This window comes from Zingiber officinale, chromosome 6B (assembly GCF_018446385.1).
Source record: "Zingiber officinale cultivar Zhangliang chromosome 6B, Zo_v1.1, whole genome shotgun sequence".
In the NCBI taxonomy this organism is placed as follows: domain Eukaryota; kingdom Viridiplantae; phylum Streptophyta; class Magnoliopsida; order Zingiberales; family Zingiberaceae; genus Zingiber; species Zingiber officinale.
In genome coordinates this window covers 47848903-47861032 of record NC_055996.1, presented here as the reverse complement: position 1 = coordinate 47861032, position 12130 = coordinate 47848903, and the positions used below count along the sequence as shown (strand labels likewise).

Below are 12130 nucleotides of genomic sequence, written 5' to 3'. Positions count from 1 at the left end.
ATTATTAACAATTGCAACAAAACTACTAGCATGAGTTTTATTAGAATTGCAATAATGAACCTTAGAGATTACCTTAGGGTTTGCCTTAGCTCCCCCTATCGATGTGCTCGGTCTCTTGTCCTTGTGAGATTGCCTCCCCCTCGGACATTGGCTCCTATAGTGTCCCCTTCGCTTGCATTGGAAACACACCACGTGCTCCTTGCCCTTGCGTGTCGGGACTCCGGCTCCCTTGACTTTTGGCGCCGGTGGAGTCTTTCTAACCCTCTTTGGACACTTACTCTTGTAGTGCCCAAATTCCCTACACTCAAAACACATTATATGCAATTTACTTGAACTTAAAGTGTTTGAGTTACCTAGGGTTGAGGATGAATGGATGCTCTCTTCTTCATCCCTCCCGGAGGTAGAAGCTTCTTCTTCGTGCTCCGATCTTGAAGAAGAACTCACTTCCTCTTCTTCTTTAGATGTTGAGTAACCCTCAACTTCCAATTTGCTCCCTTCATGATGTGAGCTACTTGGCTCACTAGGCTCCTCTTCATGACTTGAAGTGGAGCTCTCTTCATGGTACTTGGCCAAGTTATCCCATAATTCCTTGGCATTGTTGTAACCTATCTTACACAAGATGTTAGTAGGCAATGAAAATTCAATTATTTTCGTTACCTCTTCGTTGATTTCGGATTTGTGAATTTGTTCTCTTGTCCACTCCTTCTTCTCAAGTGGTTTTCCTTCCTTATCCACCGGAGGAGTAAATCCTTCTTGTACACAAAACCAATTCATTATGTTAGTCATAAGAAAATACTTCATCCTTACCTTCCAATACGCGAAGTCGCCGCATTCGTAGAAGGGTGGAATGGTGACGTCTTCTCCATAGAGATCCATTCTCTAGCTTTGCTCCCACGGGTGTTGATCCGATGAAGAGCGAACCTTCGCTCTGATACCACTTGTTAAGATCCTTCGTACGGCTAGAGAGGGGGGGTGTGAATAGCCGACCCCAAATCTCGCGTTTCTTCCTACAATTTGTCAGCGCAGCGGAAAAACAAACAAGGAAACGAAAACAAGAAGATCAAACCTCAACGCGTTGATGTAACGAGGTTCGGAGATGATACTCCTACTCCTCGGCGTGTCCGTAAGGTGGACGAAGCCTCTCAATCCGTCGGTGGATGAGTCCCCGGAAAACCGGCTAATACAATATACTCCTTGTGGGTGGAGAAACCTCGCCACAATATTCTTGCAACAGCAAGAAAGGAATACAACAAGAAATACAAGAAGACAAGAACAATGAATGTAAAAACACAGGTTTTCTTGCCTCCTCGCCGACTGGATTCGTTGAAGCAGCAGCTCCTCAGAACACCTACAACAGCAGGATATCCCAGTCGAGAAGCTCACGCGAAGCTTGCGAAGAAGAGCTCAACAAAGCTCAAGCACCAGAACAGCAGCTCTGTAGCAGAAGAGAAGAGGAAGAAGTTGTCGCGCAGCAGCAGCCCTCGACCCCTTTATACCTGCGAAGAAGACAGCGAAGAAACTAGCCGTTGCGTCGCAACGGCTAGAACCCTGATCGGTCTACGGACCGATCAGGCCCTGTGCTGATCGGTCCCCAGACCGATCAGTTAGTCCACAGAACCTTCTGTGCGTACTCTGATCGGTCTGTGGACCGATCAGGCTACAGCTGGATCGGTCCACAGACCGATCCCAACTCTGGCTGTGCTTCCGCGACATCGTCTCCTGATCGGTCCCCAGACCGATCAGGACATGGCCTGATCGGTCTGTGGACCGATCAGCCTGCCTTTCTTTTCGCCTCTGTTCGCTTGCTGATCGGTCACCAGACCGATCAGAGCAAACAAGGTATCACTGGATCGGTCTGGTGACCGATCCAGAGCTTGGTTTTTGCCCAAACCAAGTCCCAAGACTTCCAAACCAATATCCGGTCAACCTTGACCTATTGGTACTTCATCCCTAGCATCTGGTCACTCCCTTGACCTGCTAGAACTCCCTGCCAAGTGTCCGGTCAATCCCTTTGACCTACTTGGACTTTCCAACACCAGAAGTCCGATCATCCCTGATCCATCTGGATTTTCCCTTGCCTGGCTTCACTCACCAGGATTTCCACACTGCCTAACATCCCAGTTAGGACTTTCTCACTGCCTGGCTTCACTCACCAGGACTTTCCCACTGCCTGGCTTCACTCACCAGGACTTTCCCATTGCCTAACATCCCAGTTAGGACTTTCCCTCGTGCCAAGCTCCCTGCTTGGACTTCTCCGTGCCAAGTCTCCATACTTGGACTTTTCCAGTGCCAAGTCTCCATACTTGGACTTTTCCCATGCCAAGTCTCCATACTTGGACTTTTCGCGTGCCAAGCTCCCTGCTTGGACTTTTCCGTGCCAAGTCTCCATACTTGGACTTTTCGCGTGCCAAGCTCCCTGCTTGGACTTTTCCGTGCCAAGTCTTCATACTTGGACTTTTCCCGAATCAGGTCAACCAGGTCAACCTTGACCTACGGTTGCACCAATAATCTTCCAAACATCTATTCTTGTCCCACATCAAGAATAGAACTCTCTCACGAGTGTCAAACATCAACATGCAACACAACTAGGTCAACCTTGACCTAAGGTTGCACCGACAATCTTCCCAAGTCAAACATCAAAATACAACTCGAGTCACGTCAACTCGAGTCGGGTCAACCAGGTCAACCTTGACCTAAGGTTGCACCAACAGATACTTAGTCCATTAATTAGGATTATGCCCCTTCAAATGGAGAAGATCACACATACTTAAATAATTTCCTATAATCATCCATAGAGGAAGTTTGATCTAGTGATCCGTAAACAAATTCATCCGATATGGAGGAAGACACTTAAAGCCAACGCGCAAGTTTGAATACATCACTTACAAACCAGTAATGGAGACCATGAAATTTATTTAAATAATCCCTCTCCTACTTAGTTATTTAAATTGAGGAATTTTAACATACACACACATCACAGCACACAGCATCACAGCACATAAAAACAACATATAAAGGCAATAAATATGAAAATAAAATTTCCAACTATTATGGCCTCATCTATCGCTGTCCTCCAATATGCTGCCAATGGATCAAGCCGTCGCATCTATCTTGCTTCCTTCCTCGCCGCGCCTCCGTTCCTCAAAATAGCACCACGCATAGCAAGGATACAAGGCCCAACAAAAAGAAATAAAAATTTACATTTATCGATCCTATATTCCAAAAAAGAATTTACATGTAATATAGATCGAACAAAATGTAAAAATAATACAGCAACCAGATATACTTAATTATTACAATCATGTACAACACAAAATAACCTCGACATGCCTGATGGTTCAAATCATACATCAACACACAAAGTCATAATAGTTGGACCTAGGATGCCTGCAACCACTGAGTTAATCTTTCTTGCACATCCTACTATTATTCTGCCTAGACTTATATATGAGCAGTGCATAATTTAACTGAAAACCAATCACACAAAGCCAGAAACCTTGCTTTGATACCACTTGAAGGCGCTGGAATTCTGTTCTGTTTCAATTTTCCTGTACAAAAATTGTACAAGTATAGAACTTTTCCTAGCAACCCGCATGTTCGAACAGACATGTGTTTGATCAATCAAGCAAGTTCTTGACGGATCAAAGCACACCTTGATCGAAGTACAAGATCGCTGGTCTCTTGTGTTGGTATTCAAAATCGATACAAAGAAAACTAAACTAATTACGCAGCGGAATCAAAGAACTAGTTGTATCTTTCCTTTGTAGATAAAGACCTCTTATTCTTCTGCTGTATTCCTCTCCTCTTCTTGGACGTCGTGTGGGCGACGATCTACCAAGATAAAAACCACTCGTCTTCTCTTCTTTGTTTCCAAATAGCCGACCACCAAAAGGAGGCCCTAGGATGGGCGCCCTCTCCGCTTCTTCCTCTCCTCTAACCCTTGCCGTCGGTTAAAAAGAAAGAAAAATAACAAAATTCTATTTAGAAAAAATCTCTCTTTTTATAACCGAATTCTGTTGGGGTGGATGCGAGGCTTTATAGAGAGGCTACAACAGGGACCTAGAGGAGAAATTAGTTTAGGCCTCCTGATGGGCTTGGGCTTCCTATATTCGGCCCGAACACCCAATTCAAGTCCATCAATAATAACTCATACCACTAAAGGGTTATTATTGAACTACCGCACCAATCCCATATTACAATATGTGCTCCTTCTTATCATGAGTGCGTTAATCTCCCCATGTTTAAGATATCGTATGTCCGTTAATTAAATGAGTTACTAACAACTCAATTAATTAACATCTGATTCCAAGAGTAGTACCACTCAACTTTATTATCATGGCGGACTAAGTCCACCTGCAGGTTTTATATGATAATCCTTATGAGCTCCTCAAGCAGACATTATCAGCCTAAATAATTAGGACGCAGATTCCTTCTATAATCAACAACACACCATATAAACAGTACTATCTCCCAACTCATCGGACCTATTGATTTAATGAATAAATCTCACCCATTGATAAGTTAAAGAAATAAATACTAAGTATACGTGCTTGTTATTATATAGGGATTAAGTTGACGCACATCCATAATAACAGAGGTTATGTTCTTTTATGTAGTCAGTACAAATCAAACAACCTCAAACGGTCCTGCTCAATACACACATAGTGTACTAGTGTGATTTTATAGTCAAGATAGACTAATACCAAATTACTCTACAACTGTTCTAATGGTTTATCTTAATCCATCTTGGTTGTGAGCTACTATTTATAATTTATAAGGAACCGATAACATGTTCTTCTGTGTGGCACCATACACCATGTTATCTACAATATAAATTAAATGGACAACTGCATTAACATATATATAAATATAAAATGTAAACATTTGACCAAGGTGATTCTCATTTCAAAATATTTCAAAACAGATGTTCATACAAAAGCTAGGCTTATAGTATACATTCCAACACGGTCAACCTTGACCCATCTGGATTTCCTTGTGCTAAGTATCTGGTCAATCCTTTAACCTACTTGGACTTCTCAATACCAGGTGTCCGGTCAACCTTGCCCCTCTTAGTTTTCCACGTGTCTGCTTCACTCACCAGGTCTTTCCATTTGCCTAGCTTCACTCACTAAGACTTCTCATATGCTTGGCTTCACTTACCAGGACTTTCACCTAGCTTCACTCACCAGGATTTTCCTCTTCCTGGCTTCACTCACCAGGACTTTAACCTAGCTTCACTCATTAGGATTTTCATCTAACTTCACTCACCAGGACTTTCACACTTCCCAACCTCCAATTAGGACTTTCCCAATCAAGTATCCGGTCATCCTTGACCTACTTAACTCTTCTTCACACCAATCTAGTCAAACCCTGACCAGAGGGGAATTTCACTAGCAATCTTCCCAATCGGACGATTGCACCTGCAATCTCCATGTATTGTCAAACATTGAAACCCAAACATCAAGACTGAGGCTTGAGTCTACTCAAGCCTAGTCAACATGGTCAACCTTGACCCAGGGGATATTGCACCAACAATCTCCCCATTTTTGATTTTTGACAATACCTCAACATTATAAATCATCCATAAGTCGAAAGAATCATGGAAGGCAACAATCTTAAATGACACAAGTCACCCTCTACAAAATATGTCACAAAAATACCCAACTAACATGATTAAGCAAGCACAAGTTGAAATCACAATAGGAACTCACTAAATAAAATCTAAAATACCAAGCTATCATGATTAAGCTAGCACTCATTGAAATCATCAGCAGGAAATCATAGTATCAAATCTGAAATGACAAGAAAACATGATTAAGCAAGCACGCATTGAAATCATCGTAGAAATCACAAAAACCCTTCGGAAAATAGGGTATGACTTAAAAGATATTCTTCTTTCCCAAGTTTTTTCTCCTTCATTTAACCCCAAGATCTCAGTCAAACTATCAACTCAGTAGCAAACCAAAACGAAGCATCCCAAATCCATCAGGACTCAACAGAGAATCACCCACTCCACTCGAAGGTACCTACCCTCTTACCCCCACAACTTCATGCTTAACAAAAGAAATATGAATAATGCTTGCCTTTCCTTTAGGATGGAGGAGCAATCAGGTTTCAGAACGTGATCAAACCTTCCATTCCCACCAGCGAAGCACCTTTCCTTTCCCTATTGGTGTCGTCGTCGGGAACCCTAGGCCAAAGGAGATCGCACCGCTGTTAGGAGCTCTTGCTTAGGAGAAATCGCATCGGCGACGATAAAGAGAGGAGAAGATGAGGGTGGAGGCGACAATGAGGTCGGGAGGTGAGGAAATGACAGGAAAAGAGAGAACTTAGGGTTTTCCCTAGGTCCCTTAAATAAAACTTTAGCTTAATCAATTCAATCAACTCTCATCTTAATTGATATTCCAAACGGCTTTCTCAATGCCTAATAGATTTATCCCCATAACCATGTCCTACGAGTTCAGTTTAAATCCTAAAAAAAAATTTAAAAATTACAGAATTTTTTTATAAGTTAATTCCTTAATTAATGTGTATTATTTTTATTTTAACCTGGCTTGAGAGACCTTACATAAAAGATATGTATGGTACAACTATTAATGTGATGAAGTCTATTGATTTTATTTTTATTTTGCATTTGATGCACAAAATTATGGGGGTCACAAATTTGCTTTGTCATGACTTGCAACAAAAATCTTTTGATATCATAAATGCAATGAATTTTGGCCCTAACGACTAAAGAACTTCTCCTAATATTGAGAAATGATGGTTTTGATAATTTTCTTTTGTGTGTCAAATCATTTTTCATAAGATTGGATGATGAGATGAGTGCTCATTATAAGCATTAATTCTAGTTGTTCATGCTAGTAACATGAAACCATCACAGTTGAGAATTAGTTTCATTATGATATATTTAATACTACAATATATTTTCAAATGGAAGTGTTAAACTCCTGATTTAATGATGAGACAGTAGAACTTCTTATGCTTAACTCTGCTTTGGATCCAAAAGATAATTTTAAATGGTTCAACATTAATAAGATTGTACTCTCGCTGAGAAGTATTATTTTGAGGACTTCATTAAATAGGTAATGCACCATTTGAGGTGTTAGCTACAACATTCTGAGCTTAATGTAGTTTGTCATGAGAATTTTTAGAAAATCTCCACTATCTCATAATAGTGACAAGGGTTATTTGAAATAAAAAAATTTTACAATATTATAATTTGACCAATAAGTTAATCCGTCTAATTTTAACTTTGCTTATTTCCACGGTGACTACATAGCGTGCATTGATGGCTATGAAACATATTAGAATAGGAAAGAGTTAATTTTTGAGCCAGAAAATCCCTAAATATAAAGCCAATTAAATAGATGATGAAACAATGTATTAGTTACTTGTCGAAGACCGAATATAAATTTCTAAAGTTGACAAACATGTTTTGAAAATCGAAGGCTATGAGAGTTATTTATCCATGTTGTCCAAATAATAAATCATTAATTAAATATGACATAATTATAAATATTATAATCATATTAATAAATACTATAAACATGACAATATTATCATTTGCTATTGATTTGGATTAATCTATGATGTTAAATAAGGTAAATCTCGACTTATTAAAATCAATTTGAGATATTGGTTATTATTATATTGCTGTCATCATACACCGATCCAAACAAGTGCTAAAACATTAGTTACGGCTAGAGTATATATTACCAGCTCCATTATCTATTTCAAACTTTCACAAAGTGTTGCTGCATGCAGCTTCTCAAAAGGAACAAACAATGGCAGTCCAAGGAAAAAACATAAACCCGGTAGCAATTATAATTAATCATATAATTAACCATTGTATAGTTAATTAGCTCCTAGTTAATTAATTGCTTTGACCGCCTCAAATCTTGGTTCTTTGGGCATGTACTTCTGCTTCACGTACACGTCCATGTAGTCCCCGAAGAGAAACTCGGGGTAGGCGCCAGTGGTCTCGTCGACGGCGGTGGCCGAAGCCGGACAAATGACGGCCTTCACTGAAGGGTTGTAGAAGGAGGCGACGGAGCGGCGGTTGCCATTGCCGGTGGCGAGCACGCGGTGCCATACGCTCTTGTACCGCCCATTGCTGACCACCTCGATCTGGTCCCCGGTGTTAATGACGATGGCATTGGCCAACGGCTGCACGTCCACCCACTCGCCGTCCTTGAGGATCTGCAAGCCTCCGACACGGTCATCTTGGAAGAGGAGGATGACGCCGCCAGCGTCGGTGTGGGGGCGGAGGCCCAGCTCCACAAGGTCCAACCGCGGGCAGGGCGGGTAGTGGCTCACCTTAATTCAATGACGCAACATCAGAATGAAAATTAATTGTTTTATTTATAATTAAAGTCTCTCCTAGCTCTGTCAAGTGTCAATCAATATAATTCTCACCTTGGTGCCGAAGAACGGCTCGTGCTCGCCGTTTCCGGTGAACTGGTTCTTGAAGGTGCCCTTCTCCAGCCCCAGGTTTTCTTCCATGGTTTCCATCAATTTCTCGGCTAGCTTTTTCACCTCCGTTCTGTACTCCCTCATCGTCTCCCTAATGATCAATCGATCGAATCAATCAATTTAAATAATATATATAATAATTGTCATGAAAATTTCATGGTGGTGTGATATATTTAATTAATTAATTAACTAATTACTTGAATTGGGGAGGATGGGATGGCCATTGGTTGTCGTCTTGGAGAACAAAGACGTCCTCCCAGTCCACATCGTCCAACTTCTTCTTGTTGTTGTTTACTTCTCCAACGACCTCTTCTTCTTCCCGAACGAGTTGGTCAAGGAGCTGCACCGGCCTGGACGCCTTGAAAGCCTCGGCTCTGTGCCTGTAGCACTCCGTGCACACCTTCTTCACGCGTTCAAGCAGCTCCACCGGAATCCCATGGTTCACCAGCTGCAAAAATATTAATTTTAGTAACATTAAGTAATTCCCAAATTGACTGATCTAATTAAAACAGTAGCAATCTAATTAATTAACAGAGTCATAAAACAACATACCTGGAAGAATCCCCACTGTTGGCATCCATTGTCGATCTGAGCCAGAGTCTCGGCCCTCTCCTTTCCTTCCAGCTTGGAGAAGTCGATTACCGGAATAGCCATGGAGAGAGAGAGAGACAGAGACAGAGAGTACTGGTCGGCTTTTAATTTGCTCGGCTAGCTAGTTGCTATACAACTGCTGCTGCTGAAGTAGTACTGCTCGATCGGTGTGAGGAATTCACGACGAGCGAGGGGGCGTTTTATAGAGCAGGATCAACGATGGTTCAGTACACGAGGAAGAAACCGAGAAGCTACTGAAGGAGCTAGCCGTCCAACGGACTGAGCAATAGTTTTGTTCAAGTTGTTTTTCTCTTGTTTAATTTGTAAGAAACATGTGAGAAAAACAGCAGCCTTCCTTTCCTTGTCGTCTTCTTTAACACTGGTTTTCAGCTGGTACCCAGATTGTAGCAATTACTCAAGGAATTATTGCAGAAGATGGAAAGATATGCATCATTAGGAGGAATATAATTATGAGGATGATGATGATGATGTAGAATGTTTGAATAATTCATAATTAATGGCAATATTGATTGAGTGTTGATTTTGAATTTGTTATATGCTCGACCTTACCTTAAAGTTTTTATTGAGTTCAACTAATTATATCGTTTGAATTAGTTTATTTTCTTTATATTTATTTGTGAGAATCATATATGATTCAAGGGCACCAACGATTTTTCATGGTCCTAACAAAAATGAATCATATATAATTTTCATTTCCCAAATGATAAAAAACGAAAAGAAAAAAAAAACATGTTAATGTTCTTGAACTAGATTTGACTAGTCAAACCGATGTCTTTTCAAAATTTTGACACATTTATCATTAGTTACATGTTGATGATGAACCAAATATTTGTATAATTAATTGTCACTATCTATTAGTGATAAGATAGCGATATGATATATCATACTCTTGTCCTTTTCTTTTTAATTTCTTCTTCACTAGAAATAATTCTCTTGTTTTATCTTTCTTCCTAGATACTTCCTAAAGATTATATTGTTTGGTCGGTCGATCAGTCGGTCCATCTTTACCATATTAGAGCTGTCAAATAGATCCGACATCAAGTACCCAACTCAACACGCACATTAATGTCCCTTGGCAATGTGCTATTAATCAGATGTCATGCGTCCGTCAAATGACTTCGACCACAACTCGATTGAGCTGCTTAGATGTGAAGCATGACACGAAGAGCTTCACCTTCTCGACACCAGAAGTAGCCATCATCATCTCTTATTCTTGTTCTCATAATTCATCTTATGATAAATCAACGTAACATTGCAAGTGAGACAGAACAGAACTAGCCATGCATGTTGAGAGCATCTTAAGAGTACCATTGCCACAATAATATGTTAGTTAGAATGAATTATTATAGAAAATAAATATGGACATAATCAAAAGAGCCGCATAATTATTTTAGATAAATATTTAAATATTAATGAAACATGCACTAAATTGATATATTTTAATTTGTTATAATTTATATTAGTCATGTTTTTAATGAAATTGCATGGCTAATTAAAATACTTTTATTTAAATAGATGGTCAAACACTAAGCTTGACCTATTTGCGTACAATTCAGCCCACCATAAGTATTCGATCATCTTGATTTACTATGAACCTCCCTTTGAGCATCCGCATCTGGTCATCCTGACATGCTCTAGGCCTCCCTCAAGTATCCGGCCACCCTGACCTGATTTAGGTCTTCCCACGAGTATTCGATCACTCATGACATGCTTCAGGCTCCCCGTAAATATCGCGTCACCTTGACTTACTCCGAACCTCCCCACGAGCATCCGGTGACTCATGACCTGCTTTGGGCCTCCCCGTGAGTATCCGGTCATCCTGACCTACTTACCTTCCCGCAAGTATATGGTCACCCTGACCTGCTTTGGGCCTCCCCACAAGCATCTGATCACCTTGACCTGCTCTGGGCCGCCCCACGAGTATCCGGTCACTCATGACCAACTCCGGGCCTACCCTCAACTTCATTCAAGGCCACCTCACATGACATATGGTCTGGACCATGGCTCTAATACCATTTGTCAGAACCAAAAGTGATTTAGATATTTTTATAATAACATGATATTACCCACTTTGGGCCTAGGTCCTCATGGCTTGGCGCTTGGGCTCTCCCCAAAAGGCTTCACGTCAATGGAGATATCCTACATCCTTTTAACCCATGATCTTTTACCAAATCTTTCTAATGTGGGGTTTTGATTAAATCCTAACACACTTGTAGAACATTTGTCTTTAGGAGATCTACCCTAAACTGCATCACTATAGGTATTCAACTCTAGTTAGGAATGACAATATCAAAGAAGACCATATAAACTTGTACATTTGAGATAGCGAAGAATTCTCTTAAAACCTTCCCAATGGTGCTCAATAAGAGAATGCATAAATTGATAGACACAATTAACTACAAAAGTAATCTTGGGTCTTGTAATAGTGTCATATTGTAGGTCACTAATAATACTTCGAAAGATCTTGGGGTCAGCCATTAAAGGAGAATATTAAGGTTTAGTAAAGCCTCCTTCAATGATCGGTGTGGAGATAGGACTTGCGTTATTCATTTAACTCGTTGAAAAATTCCAATAATATATTTGCTATCAGAGAGAAGACAGCCTTCATAATTTGAAAGAAACTCATGACAAGAAAAAAAAACGAGTTTAGCCGAGATTCATTCTTGATTAAAAAGATGGAGTAAAAAAGTGATGCATGCCTTCTTGATCACAACTAGTAATCAAAATATCAACCACGCAAATTAGAAAAAAAATGGTAAATTTACCATGCATTTGTAGAATATGGAACAATCGATTTTTGAGCCAAAAAATCTCTGAATGTAAAGCCAATTAAATAGATGATGAAACCATGCATGAGGTACTTGTTAAAGACCATTTATAGATTTCTAAAGTTGGCAAACATGTGTTGAAAGGTTTGGATGGATGAAGCTTGGTGGTTACTCCATAAATACAATTTCCTTCAAGTTTACCATGAAGGAAATCATCGAAAACATCTAATTATCATATCGATCAATTGGAACTAATATCTATAGATAGTAACAAT

At 40.2% G+C, this 12130-nt stretch overlaps 1 protein-coding gene across 1 annotated transcript; it reads right to left on the bottom strand.

Annotated features, from left to right (window-relative positions):
- Window positions 1-7697: 7697 nt before the first annotated feature.
- LOC121992402 (1-aminocyclopropane-1-carboxylate oxidase-like) lies at window positions 7698-9246 on the bottom strand. The gene is made up of 4 exons (XM_042546729.1): window positions 9028-9246; window positions 8673-8923; window positions 8419-8566; window positions 7698-8319 (listed from the first exon to the last, which is right to left on the bottom strand). The coding sequence occupies exons 1-4, from the start codon at window positions 9127-9129 to the stop codon at window positions 7873-7875; spliced, it is 948 nt and encodes a 315-aa protein (XP_042402663.1). The 5' UTR covers window positions 9130-9246; the 3' UTR covers window positions 7698-7872.
- Between the last annotated feature and the right edge of the window lie 2884 nt (window positions 9247-12130).